This window comes from Hypanus sabinus, chromosome 9 (genome assembly GCF_030144855.1).
Source record: "Hypanus sabinus isolate sHypSab1 chromosome 9, sHypSab1.hap1, whole genome shotgun sequence".
In the NCBI taxonomy this organism is placed as follows: Eukaryota; Metazoa; Chordata; class Chondrichthyes; order Myliobatiformes; family Dasyatidae; genus Hypanus; species Hypanus sabinus.
Window position 1 is genome coordinate 84,959,435 of NC_082714.1, and position 17,690 is coordinate 84,977,124.

Here is a 17,690-nt window from a genome sequence, read left to right on the forward strand (position 1 = left end):
CTGGGAGTGTGTGATGGGACAGGGTATGACTCTGTGTCTAATCCCTACCCTGGGAGTGTGTGATTGGACGGAGAATGACTCTCTGTGTCTAATCCCTACCCTGGAAGTGTGTGATGGGACGGGGTATGACTCTCTGTGTCTAATCCCTACCCTGGGAGTGTGTGATGGAACGGGGTATGACTCTCTGTGTCTATACCCGTGCCACTACCCTGGAGTGTGTGATGGGACGGAGAATGACTCTCTGTGTCTTTACCCATGCCTCTACCCTGGGAGTGTGTGATGGGACGGGGTATGACTCTGTGTCTAATTCCTACCCTGGGAGTGTTTGCTGGACGGGGTATGACTCCCTGTGTCTAATCCCTACACTGGGAGTGTGTGATGGGACGGGGTATGAATCTGTGTCTAATCCCAACCCTGGGAGTGTGTGATGGGACGGGGTATGACTCTCTGTGTCTAATCCCTACCCTGGGAGTATGTGATGGGACAGGGTATGACTCTCTGTGTCTAATCCCTACCCTGGGAGTGTGTGATGGGACGGGGTATGACTCTCTGTGTCTAATCCCTACCCTGGAAGTGTGTGATGGGACGGGGTATGACTCTCTGTGTCTAATCCCTACCCTGGTAGTGTGTGATGGAACGGGGTATGACTCTCTGTGTCTATACCCGTGCCACTACCCTGGAAGTTTGTGATGGGACGGAGAATGACTCTCTGTGTCTTTACCCATGCCTCTACCCTGGGAGTGTGTGATGGGACGGGGTATGAATCTGTGTCTAATCCCAACCCTGGGAGTGTGTGATGGGACGGGGTATGACTCGCTGTGTCTAATCCCAACCCTGGGAGTGTGTGATGGGACGGGGTATGACTCTCTGTGTATATACACGTGCCACTACCCTGGAAGTGTATGATTGGACGGAGAATGACTCCCTGTGTCTATGCCCGTGCCACTACCCTGGGAGTTTGTGATGGGACGGGGTATGACTCTCTGTGTCTAATCCCTACCCTGGGAGTGTGTGATGGGACGGGGTAAGACTCTCTGTGTCTAATCCCTACCCTGCGAGTGTGTGATGGAACGGGGTATGAATCTGTGTCTAATCCCAACTCTGGGAGTGTGCGATGGGACGGGGTATGATTCTCTGTGTATATACACGTGCCACTACCCTGGAAGTGTGTGATTGGACGGAGAATGACTCCCTGTGCCTATGACCGTGCCACTACCCTGGGAGAGTGTGATGGGACGGGGTATGACTCTCTGTGTCTAATCCCTACCCTGGGAGTGTGTGATGGGACGGGGTATGACTCTCTGTATCTATACCCATGCCTCTGCCCTGGGAGTGTGTGATGGGACGGGGTATGACTCTGTGTCTAATCCCTACCCTGGGAGTGTTTGCTGCACGGGGTATGACTCTTTGTGTCTCATCCGTACCCTGGGAGTGTGTGAGGGGACGGGGTATGACTCTGTGTCTAATTCCTACCCTGGGAGTGTTTGCTGGACGGGGTATGACTCCCTGTGTCTAATCCCTACCCTGGGAGTGTTTGCTGCACGAGGTATGACTCTTTGTGTCTCATCCGTACCCTAGGAGTGTGTGATGGGACCGGGTATGACTCTCTGTGTCTAATTCCTACCCCCCCCCCCTCCCACCCTGGGTGTGTGCGACGGGACGGGGTATGACTCTCTGTGTCTAATCCCAACCCTGGGAGTGTGTGATGGGACGGGCTATGACTCTCTGTGTCTAATCACTACCATGGGAGTGTGTTATGGGATGGGGTATGACTCTCTTTGTCTAATCTCTAAACCGCCTCCCCCCCCCCACCCTGGGAGTGTGTGATGGGACAGGGTATGACTCTCTGTGTCTCATCTCTACCCTGGGAGAGTGTGATGGGACGGGGTATGACTCCCTGTGTCTAATCCCTACTCTGGGAGTGTGTGATGGGACGGGATATGACTCTCTGTGTCTAATCCCTACCCTGGGAGTGTTTGCTGGACGGGGTATGACTCTCTGTGTCTAATCCCTACACTGGGAGTGTGTGATGGGACAGGGTATGACTCTGTGTCTAATCCCTACCCTGGGAGTGTGTGATTGGACGGAGAATGACTCTCTGTGTCTAATCCCTACCCTGGGAGTGTGTGATGGGACGGGGTATGACTCTCTGTGTTTATACCCGTGCCACTACCCTGGAAGTGTGTGATGGGACGGAGAATGACTCTCTGTGTCTATACCCGTGCCACTACCCTGGGAGTTTGTGATGGGACGGGGTATGACTCTCTGTGTTTATTCCCTACCCTAGGAGTCTGTGCTGGGACGGGGTATGACTCTCTGTGTCTAATCCCAACCCTGGGAGTGTGTGATGGGACGGGGTATGACTCTCTGTGTCTCATCCGTACCCTGGGAGTGTGTGAGGGGACGGGGTATGACTCTGTGTCTAATTCCTACCCTGGGAGTGTTTGCTGGACGGGGTATGACTCCCTGTGTCTAATCCCAACCCTGGGAGTGTGCGATTGGACAGGGTATGACTCTCTGTGTCTAATCACTACCCTGCGAGTGTGTGATGGGACGGGGTATGACTCTCTGTGTCTATACCCATGCCTCTACCCTGGGAGTGTGTGACGGGACGGGGTATGACTCTGTGTCTAATCCCTACCCTGGGAGTGTTTGCTGCACGAGGTATGACTCTTTGTGTCTCATCCGTACCCTAGGAGTGTGTGATGGGACCGGGTATGACTCTCTGTGTCTATTCCCAACCCTGGGAGTGTGTGATGGGACGGGCTATGACTCTCTGTGTCTAATCACTACCATGGGAGTGTGTTATGGGATGGGGTATGACTCTCTTTGTCTAATCTCTAAACCGCCTCCCCCCCCCACCCTGGGAGTGTGTGATGGGACAGGGTATGACTCTCTGTGTCTCATCTCTACCCTGGGAGAGTGTGATGGGACGGGGTATGACTCCCTGTGTCTAATCCCTACTCTGGGAGTGTGTGATGGGACGGGGTATGACTCTCTGTGTCTAATCCCTACCCTGGGAGTGTTTGCTGGACGGGGTATGACTCTCTGTGTCTAATCCCTACACTGGGAGTGTGTGATGGGACAGGGTATGACTCTGTGTCTAATCCCTACCCTGGGAGTGTGTGATTGGACGGAGAATGACTCTCTGTGTCTAATCCCTACCCTGGAAGTGTGTGATGGGACGGGGTATGACTCTCTGTGTCTAATCCCTACCCTGGGAGTGTGTGATGGAACGGGGTATGACTCTCTGTGTCTATACCCGTGCCACTACCCTGGAGTGTGTGATGGGACGGAGAATGACTCTCTGTGTCTTTACCCATGCCTCTACCCTGGGAGTGTGTGATGGGACGGGGTATGACTCTGTGTCTAATTCCTACCCTGGGAGTGTTTGCTGGACGGGGTATGACTCCCTGTGTCTAATCCCTACACTGGGAGTGTGTGATGGGACGGGGTATGAATCTGTGTCTAATCCCAACCCTGGGAGTGTGTGATGGGACGGGGTATGACTCTCTGTGTCTAATCCCTACCCTGGGAGTATGTGATGGGACAGGGTATGACTCTCTGTGTCTAATCCCTACCCTGGGAGTGTGTGATGGGACGGGGTATGACTCTCTGTGTCTAATCCCTACCCTGGAAGTGTGTGATGGGACGGGGTATGACTCTCTGTGTCTAATCCCTACCCTGGTAGTGTGTGATGGAACGGGGTATGACTCTCTGTGTCTATACCCGTGCCACTACCCTGGAAGTTTGTGATGGGACGGAGAATGACTCTCTGTGTCTTTACCCATGCCTCTACCCTGGGAGTGTGTGATGGGACGGGGTATGAATCTGTGTCTAATCCCAACCCTGGGAGTGTGTGATGGGACGGGGTATGACTCGCTGTGTCTAATCCCAACCCTGGGAGTGTGTGATGGGACGGGGTATGACTCTCTGTGTATATACACGTGCCACTACCCTGGAAGTGTATGATTGGACGGAGAATGACTCCCTGTGTCTATGCCCGTGCCACTACCCTGGGAGTTTGTGATGGGACGGGGTATGACTCTCTGTGTCTAATCCCTACCCTGGGAGTGTGTGATGGGACGGGGTAAGACTCTCTGTGTCTAATCCCTACCCTGCGAGTGTGTGATGGAACGGGGTATGAATCTGTGTCTAATCCCAACTCTGGGAGTGTGCGATGGGACGGGGTATGATTCTCTGTGTATATACACGTGCCACTACCCTGGAAGTGTGTGATTGGACGGAGAATGACTCCCTGTGCCTATGACCGTGCCACTACCCTGGGAGAGTGTGATGGGACGGGGTATGACTCTCTGTGTCTAATCCCTACCCTGGGAGTGTGTGATGGGACGGGGTATGACTCTCTGTATCTATACCCATGCCTCTGCCCTGGGAGTGTGTGATGGGACGGGGTATGACTCTGTGTCTAATCCCTACCCTGGGAGTGTTTGCTGCACGGGGTATGACTCTTTGTGTCTCATCCGTACCCTGGGAGTGTGTGAGGGGACGGGGTATGACTCTGTGTCTAATTCCTACCCTGGGAGTGTTTGCTGGACGGGGTATGACTCCCTGTGTCTAATCCCTACCCTGGGAGTGTTTGCTGCACGAGGTATGACTCTTTGTGTCTCATCCGTACCCTAGGAGTGTGTGATGGGACCGGGTATGACTCTCTGTGTCTAATTCCTACCCCCCCCCCTCCCACCCTGGGTGTGTGCGACGGGACGGGGTATGACTCTCTGTGTCTAATCCCAACCCTGGGAGTGTGTGATGGGACGGGCTATGACTCTCTGTGTCTAATCACTACCATGGGAGTGTGTTATGGGATGGGGTATGACTCTCTTTGTCTAATCTCTAAACCGCCTCCCCCCCCCCACCCTGGGAGTGTGTGATGGGACAGGGTATGACTCTCTGTGTCTCATCTCTACCCTGGGAGAGTGTGATGGGACGGGGTATGACTCCCTGTGTCTAATCCCTACTCTGGGAGTGTGTGATGGGACGGGGTATGACTCTCTGTGTCTAATCCCTACCCTGGGAGTGTTTGCTGGACGGGGTATGACTCTCTGTGTCTAATCCCTACACTGGGAGTGTGTGATGGGACAGGGTATGACTCTGTGTCTAATCCCTACCCTGGGAGTGTGTGATTGGACGGAGAATGACTCTCTGTGTCTAATCCCTACCCTGGGAGTGTGTGATGGGACGGGGTATGACTCTCTGTGTTTATACCCGTGCCACTACCCTGGAAGTGTGTGATGGGACGGAGAATGACTCTCTGTGTCTATACCCGTGCCACTACCCTGGGAGTTTGTGATGGGACGGGGTATGACTCTCTGTGTTTATTCCCTACCCTAGGAGTCTGTGCTGGGACGGGGTATGACTCTCTGTGTCTAATCCCAACCCTGGGAGTGTGTGATGGGACGGGGTATGACTCTCTGTGTCTAATCCCTACCCTGGGAGTGTGTTATGGGACGGGGTATGACTCTCTGTGTCTAATCCCTACCCTTGGAGTGTGTGATGGGACGGAGTATGACTCTCTGTGTCTATACCCCTGCCACTACCCTGGGAGTGTGTGATGTGACGGGGTATGACTCTCTGTGTCTAATCCCTACCCTTGGAGTGTGTGATGGGACGGAGTATGACTCTCTGTGTCTATACCCGTGCCACTACCCTGGGAGTTTGTGATGGGACGGGGTATGACTCTGTGTCTAATCCCTACCCTGGGAGTGTGTGATGGGACAGGGTATGACTCTCTGTGTCTTATCCCTACCCCGCCTACCCTGGGAGTTTGTGATGGGACGGGGTATGACTCTCTGTGTCTATACCCGTGCTACTACCCTGGGGGTGTGTAGGGGATTCTGTAGAATGGAATCAATTGGGAAGGCTCTATGTAACAGACAGACAGTGCTTTCAGCAGACCCCATGTGTAGGTCAAGGTGATCTGGGCAACATAAGAAATACCAACATAATTTAAACAATTCTTGTGAAAGTTTTAATGCAAATTTGTTACATTCTCTTTCACCTTCAACACCAAAATCAAACAGTAGAAATCTTTTTATTCTCTGTGACTACAATCTCAATATATAAATAAATTCTAAATAAAAATTACAATTTATTTCTTTGCAAAGTAAGAAGGAAACTGCTCCTTTACAGGATAGACCTATGAATTCCAGTATCTCAACAGTGCTGTGGAAGGGTTCCTCCATTTCACACATTGATTACATGCACCAACGGTACACTTTGCTTGCTGTCTGCTCGCGTTTATCACGCCGAGACGCGTAGTGGGTCTCTCTCTCCCACCCCAGTCCCCGTTTGCAGAATGCCACACCTATTCTCCCCCTGGTTTTAGAGGTGGGGGGTGGGTAGCAGTGATAACAGCTCCCATCTTAGACAGGATGGGAGACGAGGAGTCACACAATGAAAGGGGTGGGTGAGAATGCAGATTGCTGGGAAATTCTTGGTCTTTTATAGGTGTCCTGGCTCCACGTCTCCTGAAAGCAAGCAGGTCACGGGGGTGAGCCTCACACACGAGTGCTGCTCCCTCTGATGTGGGAGCAAGGGCCCTAACCGGCATTGGTCCCGAGCAGCCGTTCCAATCGCCAATGGTTGGGGCAGCAGTGGTTTGGGGGGGGGGGGGGGGTTTAGTGGGTTTCATATTGACCCAGAACAGTGCAGAAGAATGGCAGGCAGGGACACCTCTAGGGTCTAGTTTCCAACGTCTCCAGGACGCCACAGGTTCCCTCCAAACTGCCAGGAAGGATGTGGACCCCATCGTCTCACAGAAGTCAGAAACTCTACCCTTCCCTGCCCTTTTTAAAGTCTCAGGAGACTGTGCTTTGTGCAAATTTCAACTCCTCCATGAGTAACCGACACCCCTCCCCCCCACCACAAGGTTCTCTTACCCTACCTCCTGCCACACAGGTCCTGTCTACCCTCTGTACACTGGACATTTTAATCGCGGGAAGTATCACGTCAGGATCCAGGGGGATCAGAGCAAGAGGGGAATAGTGCAGATCTCAATGAGCCAGATCATCACCTCTAACTCCACCACCACTGGACCTAGGGATTTCACATCCAGAAACCAGCCAGAATGCCCCTGACCAATTGGAGCATTGCAAGTTCAAGATGATTCACAAAAATTTATAAAAATAAAAGGTCGATTTCCACCACCCTGCACCCCCATCAGGACCGACTGTGAGGCACAGTAGCTGGCATGTGCTGTCTAACCAAGTATTGTCGTCAAGGTCAGATCCAGCCCATCCCTGTGGGTAAGGATTTCGTTATAGTGGTGTCCGGGGCTGGGGGGGGGGGGTATACGGGTGTTTCTTTGTAGGGACGAGGACACGGAGTTCAGGAACTACCCCCACTTCGCAGCTTGGTGTTCCATCCCTCAGCCCCCGACTGAGCGGGTGCCATGGGGTGCTGCAGGGCCACACGCTAGCCAACAAGCGATTTGCTGGAGGGAGGAAGGAGAACTGTCGGAAACTTCCTGCCTTAGAGAAATCGGGTGTCTGGCCGATCACTGGCACCCCTCGCGCCTTCAGACTTGACTAGACTCACCAGGTGAGTGGGAGGGAGGAAAGTGCCGCTGGCCACTCTCCAAACCTATCCGCCCCATTCCTCGGAAAACCACACACCTCAACAGGCTGGAAACACCCAAGCCCCCGAAGCAGGGATTTGAGAAGGGACAGGAGTGGGATCGTGAACATCCTGGTCCTGGGGAAGGGACAGCAGGTGCGGGGAACATGAAGCAGGCCAGGGTAGCCCGAGCTGAGTGCCCTCACTGGGTATCTTTCCGAAAGCACCTCCCTCCGGGATGCAGTTCAAAACCCGGAATGATCTTCAAGTGTAAAAGTTGCCACATCTGTTCCCTTGGGGTGATGGTGGGTGAGTGAGGGGAGGCTGACTCTGCCCTTGACGTGGGCAACATCGAAAAGCTGGTGGGTGCACAGCAAATCTCCCCCCACCCCACTTCTCTCTGCCAGCCTGGAGGAAAGATGGTGCCCGAGGGAACCCACCAATTGTTTTCAGGATTGGAGAGAGGAGGCAGATCAAAATTCGGGATGGTTTTGGGTTGCACGTTTGTTGGAATATCCCTCAATGGTGTTGAGGGAGAGCACCAGCCCGCCCTCCCCATCCTTCAGGGTCACAGCCGAGTCTTCAGTCATGGCTGATTCAACCTGCCAACGCTCCTCACCGTCCGCTCCTTGAGTATCTACGGACTTGGCTGGTTAGCTGGCTTGCCATGGGAAGGGATGTCAACTCAATCGGATTTTTTTTTTTTTAGGGGGATGGGTGAGGGGAAATCTTGGTGGGTTAATCTCTAATTCTTCATGTTCCTTCACCCCAAGGCCTTCCCTCCAGTAACCCGGGGGGGGGGGGGGGGGGTACAGGGGCTACAGCCCTCTGCCCCGAGATTATGTCACAGTCAATGGCGTCACGCCTCAGCCCGCAAACACCTCACTTCCGCCAGATGCCCCCCTCCCACCCACCCTCTTTCTGAGACCAGTGCAGTGGAACTCCCGCGAGAACGTGGAGGGAGGTGGGTGAGGGAGTTACTTATCCAGGCCGTTCTGCTTGGATTTGATGAAGGCCATTCCATGAGTCCGGAAGTGGGTCTTTAGCAGCGGCTCACTGTCGAACAGCTTTCCGCACACATCGCAGATGACCCTGCCCTCCAGGTGCAGGTCGTCAGACTCTCCCGCCTGCACGCCACCCTTGGGCCCGTCGGACTCCTTCAGCCCGTGCACGATGAAGAGGTGGCGGGCGAGGGAAGGGCGGGCGGTGAAGCAGAGGCCGCACTGGCGGCACTGGTGGGAGGAGGCAGCAGTCCGGTGCTGGGGGATGTGCTGGTGGAAGTCGGAGAAACTGCCGGTGGTGTAGCCGCACTTCATGCAGCGGTACGGCGAGCTCCCGTTCACCTTCCGGCTCTTGGCCCCCTCCGAGGCACAGTGCTCCAGGCCGTCCCGCGAGGCAGCTCTCTTGCGGATGGTGGTCTGTGGAGGGGCAAGGAACACAGGCAGACAGTCAGCCAGATGCACAGAGACAGACACAGACAGTGGGCACAAAGAGTGCAGCAAAGATAAAGACATGCATGCAAATGTCAAGTTGGAAAGACACACAAGCAGGGAAAGCCAGATGCAGACAGACACTGACACGCCTCCGCCACAGAGGCTTAAAGACAGCTTCTACTCCGCTGTTATAACACTACTGAACGGTCCTTTGTCCGATAACATGAATTCTTGACCTCACTATCTACCTCGTTACGATCTTGCACTGCAGTTTCTCTGTGGCTGTTGTAATTTATCGTGCAGCCTGTTGCACAATCTTAATGGTGGACTAAACTCAATAGGTCAAACGTCCTAAAGCTGCTCCCATCTCTTAAGCTCTAATGCACTTGAAAGGCCCAGATAGAGTGGACATGGAGGAGATCTTCCCTATGGTGGGGCAAGTCTAGGACCAGAGGGTCCACTCCGCTGCTTTAGAACAGAGATGAGGAGGGATTTCCTTAGGCAGAGGGTGATCATTCCCACAGGCCACTGTGGAGGCTAAGTTATTGGATATATTTAAAACAGAGAATCATAGGTTCTCGATCGGTAAGGACGTTAAAGGCTACAGGGGGAAGGCAGGAGAATGGGGTTGAGAGATGTAATAGACAGGTATGATCTAATGGTGAAGCAAACTCGAAGGGCTGAATGGCTTTATGAGAAAGGTATTTAGGGCTGTAATTGGGGTGCAGGTAGATGGATGGCACCAGGCAGAAGACAAGATGGGCCAAAGGGCTTGCTTTCTCAAGATTGTCATAGCTAGGGGAGGTAGTGGGAATAAGCTTTTTAAAGGCTCCCAATGGTGTGCATCTCAAATAGCCTCTGACAACCAAGTCCAGCCCCTAGCTTTCCTGTTCCTAGCTACTTAGCACAGCAAAACCGTTTCCACCGACAGAAGGGGCAAAGGCAGGTTATTGGTGCCTTAAAACAAATCACTTCTGACAGATGGGGTCGGCAACTCATCTAGAAGGGAAATTCTGATCTCAAACATACACTGCCTTGCGGCTATTCCCACTCACGGGGAAAGCTTTTTGGGGAGAAACCCCAGGGAAATATCCAGAGCTGGAGCCCCTCGCGCTGACTGGGAGCTCCTGCGACTCCATGTTGTGCATTCACAGATGCTCTTCTGAACACCACTGTTGCAATGCATGGATATTTGAGCTACTGTTGCCTTCCTGTCAGCTTGAACCTGTCTGGCCATTCTCCTCTGATATCTCTTAACAAGGCATTTTCACCCACAAAACTGACACTCACTGTATGTTTTTTGTTCTCACACCATCCTCTGTGAACTCTAGAGACTGCCATGCGTGAAAATCCCAGCAGATCAGCAGATTCTGAGATACTCAGACCACCCCATCTGGCACCAACGATCATTCCACGGTCAAAGTCACTTAGATCACATTTCCTCCGCTTTCTGATGTTTGGTCTGAATGATTGAACCTCTTGACCATGTCTGCATGCTTTTATGCATTGCTTTGCTGCCACATGATTGGCTGATTAGATATTTATATTAATGAGCAGGTGTACAGGTGTACCTAATAAAGTAACCACCATATGCGTGTAACAGCGTAGGGAGTTTAAAAACTTCTCAAAAATGGGTGGGACAGTGGCTCAGCAGGGTAAAGTTAGCCTCGAGCCGCCAGGAACCCAGGGTCAGAGCCCTAGTCTCCGGTACCATGGGTGGGTACGCTGTCTATTTCCCCCAAGTGCTTTGGTTTTCTCCAGCACCAAGTAATAGAGCACGGGAGCAGGCTATTAGGCCCTTCTGGTCCATGCTCCATCCAGGTTAGTCCCATTTGCCTTGATTTGAGCCATACTCTCTCAACTCTAGGGCATTTCAGTAGCGCAGCAGGTCGCACGATGATATTACAGCTCGGGTGTCAATCCCAGCGTTCTCTCCAAGAAGTCTCTGTACATCCTCCCTGCGGAAGGTGTGGGTTTTCTCCAGTTTCCCCCCCACAGTCCAAAGACACAGCGGGGTACCGGGTAGGTTAACTGGCCATTGTAAATTGTCCCATGTTAGGTTAGTCAATTGGGTTGTCAAGGTTTGCTGTGTGGTGCACCTCAAAGGACCCATTCTGCACGGGTTCTCTAAATAAATAAATAAAAACCTTTCCTATCCACGTGTCCGTACAAAAAGTGTTACTGTACCTGCCTCAACCACTTCCTCTGGCAGCTGATTCCACAGAGGCATTACTTTTCTCTTAAATCTTTACTCTCTTACCTGAAACCTAAGCCCTCCCATTCTTGCTACCTCAACTGGGTGCGTTCATAATTAAGTCATGATTATACCCCTCATTATTTTATACACCTCTACACTTCAAGAAATTAAATTCTGGCCTGCCTATACACTCCTGATAACTCAGTCCCTCCAGACCCAAGGTTGTGCATAAGACACAGTAGCAGAATTAGGCCATTTGGTCCATCGAGTCTTTTCTGCCATTCCATCATGGCTGATTTATTATCCTTCTCAACCTGATTCTCCTGCCTTCTCCCTGCCACCCTTCACACCATTACTAATCAAAAACCCATCAACCTCCACTTTAAATATACCCGATCTTTGCCTCCACAAATGCCTGTGGCAATGAATTCTGCAGATTCACCATCCCATGGCTAAAGAAATTCCTCCTCATCTCTGTTCTAAATAGATACCCCTCCATTCTGAGGCTGTGCCCTCTGGTCCCAGATTCTCCCACTACAGAAAGCATCCTCTCTACATCCAGTCTATCTAGGTCTTTCAACACAGTGAATTCCAGTTAATTGCAACACACTGGGACCGGTAAGTTTTCTATTAAGTTTTAATTAAGTTTTCTGCCCCAATTTGTTGAAATTTCATGGAAATAGTTAAAAAAATATATAAAAAAAGACAAACTGCCATTTAACTGAGTAATAAATTATGTATTTAAATGAAGCAAGGACAAATTAGAACACTATCAATACTACTACAGTACTATAAAACTGTATTAGTTGGTAATGGTTATTGATGGAGGGATTCATCGAGTGTGAGCTGCTGTGTTCTTTTGATTGAGTGTAAATGAACAAAATCAGCGCAGACAGTACAGATAATGGACTGTCTACATTGCCTTCCTGCTTGAAGTAATGTAATCCAACAATAAACTGCCTAGCATTCTGTGTAGACACTAGCTCATCACTTTCCTCGTCTTCAGATTCCCTGCCCTGGAGTTGTGGTAAAATGTTTTCAATGATTGCATCCTCCAAATCTTCAGTTTCACTGTAACATTTAAGATAACTGTCAATACCTACAAATTCTTTGTAGTTCCCAATTTGGCATCTCCAAGCCTGAATGTTTGAAACCACAGTGAGCAAAGCCATTCTGAATTGTCTTGCTGCTTATTTCTTGCCAATCATCAGTGACACAGTGTACTGCCTGTGAAAAAATAACCCTTGCACTCACTTCCTTGGCTGTTGAAGACGTCAGTAGATTTTCTTCAATTGCTTCAAGAATGTGCTTCACCAACTTTCTGTGATACATCTTTAATTTTTTATTATTATTCCCATTTCCATTGTACCAAGGATGTTGTCTCAAACATCCCACATTCAGATGTGCTGCACAAGTGTCAAGAACTTTGCTTGATTTCCGCTGTAGCTCCATGTCCCAACTCGTCAGCCATTCCTTAAAAATTTCGTATGTCATCCATGTATTCTTACTAGCACAGTACTCGACTGGTAAACTATCCAAACTCAGCCATTTAGAGCAGCGAGGCTTAATGCAATTCCCAATAACAGTTCCTGACATATCTGCACAACACAGCATAGTTATATGATCCATTGCTTTCTTTGAACCTGAGGTTGTTGCATGTTACTTCTTGCCCCTCGCATTATGTTCATTCTTCTTGCAGTTTACCTTGCTGATGTACCAAGCGTGGGATTGAGGGTTTTGCCACTCCAGTTGTCACTGCCAGCTGACGATGGCTTTTAACTTGGTCCAGTAGGATAATTTTTTTCAGTTAGTGTCAAATCTTTTTGTGGCATTTTGGCAAGGGTCCCAAAATTAATTTAAAGTCAAAATAAAAAAGCAAAATGATCACAAATCACTGCTTCTTGAGTCGGTGTCTGTCTGCACGAATGGATAACATACCACAAGCACATGCAACTGATGCAAATGTTTGCTCTAAGCACGGTTTACACGAGTGCGTGCGACTGACCATGTCCTGTTCCAATTAGGCAGCATAATGTCCCAAATAAAGGGAAGCCGGGCTATTTCCTCTATTTGATTTTGTTCTTTGAGAGTGGTCCCAATTAACTGATGGCCCAATTACCCAGAATCCACTGAATTCAAAGGTTTGAATGAGATCCCTCCTCATTCTTCTAAACTCCAGTGAGTACAGGCCTCCTCGTACATTAACACTCTGCTTCCTGGAACTATTCTCGTGAAGCTCCTCTGCACCCTCTCCAATGCCAGTACATCTTTTCTGAATAAGGACCAAAAACTGGTCATGATACTCTGTGCAGTCTGATCAATGCTTTGTAAAGCCTCAGTATGACACACTTACTCTTTGATTTCAAGAGGACTAGAATAAATTCTAACATTGCACTTGCCTTCCTTACTATTGACTCAACCTGCAAGTTAACCTTTAGGGAATCCTACCCAAGGAATCCCAGGACTTCTTGTACCTCTGATTTTTAAATTTTTTTTCCTCTCCCTGTAGAAAATAGTCTACACCTTTATTCCTTCTACCCAAGTGCATGGCCATACAATTCCTTACACTATATTCCATCTGCCACTTCTTTGCCTATTTTTCCAATATGTGCGTCTGCAAGCTCCCCGCTTCCTCAACACGACCTGCCCTTCGACTTATGTTCGCATCGCCTGCAAACCTGGCCACAATGCCATTAATTCTATCATCCAAATCACTGAGAAAATGTGAAAAGTGGTCCCAACAATGACTCCTGTGGAACACCTCTAGTCACTGGCAGCCAACCAGAAAAAGCCTGCTTTCCTCCCGCTCTTTGCCTCCTGCCAGTCAGCCAATCCTCTATCCATGCTAGTATCTTTTGTGTAATACCATGGGCCTGCATCTTAAGCAGCCTCATTTGCAGCACCTTATCAAAGGCCTTCTTCAAATACACGTAAACAACATCCACTGACTCCTTTGTCTATCCTGTCTGTTACTTCCTCAAAGGATTTCAACAGGCAAGACTTCCCTTTAAGGAAACCATGCTGAATTTGGCCTATTTTATCATGTGCTACCAAGGACCCTGGAACCACATCGTTAACAATTGACTCCAACATCTTCCCAACCACTGAGGCCAGGCTAACTGGCCTATGATTTCCTTTCTTCTGCCTCCCTCCTTTATTACAGAGTGGAGTGACATTTTCCAGTCCTCTGGAACCACTCCAGAAACGAGTGATTCTTGACAGATCATTACTAATGGTGTGGACCCCTAATAGCCTCTGACAACCAAGTCCAGCTCCTGGCCTTCACATGTGGCTTAGCTACTAACCCCAGTGGAAATTTTCCTACTGACAGGAGGAGGGGCAAAGGCGGGTTACTGGCGCATTAAAACCACTTGCTTCAGGTAGATGGGGCTCATCAGCCGTGGCTGGAAGCTCATCTAGGAGAAGGAAAACTCATTTCGAACCTCTGCTGCCTTGTGGCAATACCCACTCATGGGGAAGGGTTTGGGAGAAAACCCAGAGGGGCAATCCAGATCTGACAGTAAGACAGTCCTACATTGAGGTTGCTGACTGGTAACTCCTGCAATATTGCCGGTGTCAAACAGTATTTGTCTCTGTTGCTCCTTCAGGTTCATCAGATGCGTGGAGAGGGGGAGCTTGCTACATGGGCAACAGCTTTATCTCCATATTGTACTGCCCAGGGCTCTGTATCTAGACAGTTAGGACACAACATCCATTGTTGACCCTGACCAACAGAGGCCTCAACTCTCACTTCTGCCCCATGATTCTCCCGAATCTCTGGCACACTGCTAGTATCTTCCACAGTAAACTGATGCAAAATATTTATTAAGTTTGTCCACTGTTTCTTAGTCCTCCATTACTACCTCTGCAGTGTCATTTTTCCAGTGGTCTAATGTCCACTCTCGCCTCTCTTTTACTCTTTCTATATCTGAAAATATCTTTGGTATCCTCTTTTGACAAGCTTCCTTCACATTTCATTTCTTTTTATCTCATGGCTCTTGTTAGTTGCCTTCTCTTGGGTTTTTATCCCAATCTTCTAATTCCCCACCAGGTTTGCTATATTACATCCACTCTCTTTTATGCGACTTTTAACTTCCCTCGTCAGCTACAGTGGTGTCATTCTCCCTTTAGAATACTTCATCTTTGGTAAGTATCTATCCTGTGCCTTCGGTCTTGCCCCCAGAAACTTCAGCCATTGCTGTTCTGCCATCATCCCTTCCAACCAACTTTGACCAACTCCCCTCTCATGCCTCTGTCATTCCTTTTATTCAACTGTAATACATCTCATTTTATCTTCTCTATCTCAAACAGCAGGGCGAATTTTATCATATTATGATCACTGTTCTCTAAGGGTTCTTTTACCCTAAGCTCCCTAATCAGATCTGGTTCATTTTACTACACTGAACCCAGAACTGTCTTCTCCTTACTGGGATCAACCACAAGCTGCTCTAAAAAGCCATCTTATAGGCATTTTACAAATTCCCTTTTGGGATCCAGCATCAACCTGATTTTCCCCAATCTATCTGCATTTTGAAACCTCCCATAACTATGGCAACATTGACCTTTTTATAAGTCTTTTCTATCTCCTGTTGTAATTTGTAGCCCACATCCTGGTTACTATTCGAAGACCCATATATACCTCCCATCAGGTCTTTTTACCCTTGCAGTTTCTTAACTGTGCCCACAAAGATTCTATATCTTCCAATCCTATGTCACCTCGTTCGAAGGATTTGATTTCATTTTTTTACCAGTAGAGTCATCCTATTGCCTGTCCTTTTGATACAATGTGTATCCTTGGATGTCAAGGTCCAAACTATGATCTTTCAGCCACGACTCGGTGATGTCCATGACATCAATCTCTAAATGTGCTACTAGATCATCTACCTTATTTAATAGACAATAGGTGCAGGAGTAGGCCCTTCGGCCCTTCTAGCCAGCTCCGCCATTCACTGTGATCATGGCTGATCATACACAATCAGTACCCCGTTCCTGCCCTCTCCCCATATCCCTTGACCCCACTATCTATAAGAGCTCTGTCTAACTCTCACTTGAAAGCATCCAGAGACTTGGTCTCAACTTCCTTCTGGGGCAGAGCATTCCACATATCCACCACTCTCTGGGTGAAAAAGTTTTTCCACATTGCTGTTCTAAATGGCCTATCCCTTATTCTTAAACTGTGGCCTCTAGTTCTGGACCCACCTATCAGCAGGAACATGCTTCCTGCCTCCAGCATGTCCAATCCCTTAATAATCTTATATGTCTCAATCAGATCCCCTCCCATTCTTCTAAATTCCAGTGTATACAAGCCCAGTCGCTCCAATCTTTCAACATATGACAGTACTGCCATTCCGGGAATTAACCTTGTGAACCTACGCTGCACTCCCTCAATAGCAAGAATGTCCTTCCTCAAATTTGGAGACTAAAACTGCACACAATACTCCATGTGGGATCTCACCGGGGCCCTACACAGCTGCAGAAGGACCTCTTTACTCCTATACTCAATTCCTCTTGTTATAAAATAATATACAGCATACATTCAAATTTAACACTTTCAGTCCTGTATTCATCACCCTTTTCAACCCCCTCCCCATTACACTTCAACTCATTCCACTGATTGCAATTTTACCCTATCATCTGCCCGTCCTTCCACACAGTCTCACTACACACTGCATCTAGTTCTACAGTTGGCCCTCCTTATCCACGAGGGATTGGTTCCGGGACCCCCCATGGATACCAAAATTCGCGGATGCTCAAGTCCTTTATTCAACATGTCGCAATGCGGTGGATCTTAGGACCAGTGGCAGAGCTCTGAATCCGCAGTGTTTCTGTTCACGAAAATAATCACGATAACGATTGAAAATAAAGTGGAAATAATAAAGCAATCGGAAAGAGGTGAAATGTCATTGGAAAAGCGTTAGGCTACAGTCGGTAACGATCGGAACAATTTTAATGGATAAAGTGAGAAAGGCCCTGCCCCGATGAAAGCTACAATTATTACTAAGCAACGCAGTGGTTTAATTATTGGGTTTTGGGGTTTTGGGTTTTTGATCCTCCACGTCAACCCGGCACGGTGGAGAGCGCATTCCATAGCGATCTGTTAGTAGATCACACTTGCGTTCCCAAGCCCAGCGCTGAAACGTATGTTCTTGTGTTTTATATGCATAGAAAGGTATGCATATAAAGGTAAAGTATGTACTATGTATGAAGACAAACGTTTGACTTAACTGACGCTAAATAATACTGGATATACCTGTTCCGACTTACTTAGTTAAGAGAACTTCCGATTTTTTTCGATCCCGATCCACGATAACCCATGCACATCCTCCTGTATACTTTAAATCATCTCTAGATTACTTGTAATACCTAATACAATGTAAATGCTATGTAAAATAGTTGTTATACTGCATTGTTTAGGGAATAATGACAAGAAAAAAAAAGTCTACATGCTTGAACAACAAGTGCTGGAAGAGCACTTCCGGGTTTTC

The 17,690-nt window shown here is 49.0% G+C and overlaps 1 protein-coding gene across 2 annotated transcripts in view; it reads right to left on the minus strand.

Moving 5' to 3' along the window:
• Window positions 1-7,284: 7,284 nt before the first annotated feature.
• The window catches only part of LOC132399551 (zinc finger protein 687-like), a 62,715-nt gene continuing 52,309 nt past the window's right edge, over window positions 7,285-17,690 (minus strand). For both annotated transcript variants that reach the window (XM_059980031.1, XM_059980030.1), the window contains exon 10: window positions 7,285-8,993. In XM_059980031.1, the coding sequence (XP_059836014.1) occupies window positions 8,553-8,993 (441 nt within the window). In that variant the 3' untranslated portion in view covers window positions 7,285-8,552. The remainder of the gene's footprint in view (window positions 8,994-17,690) is intronic.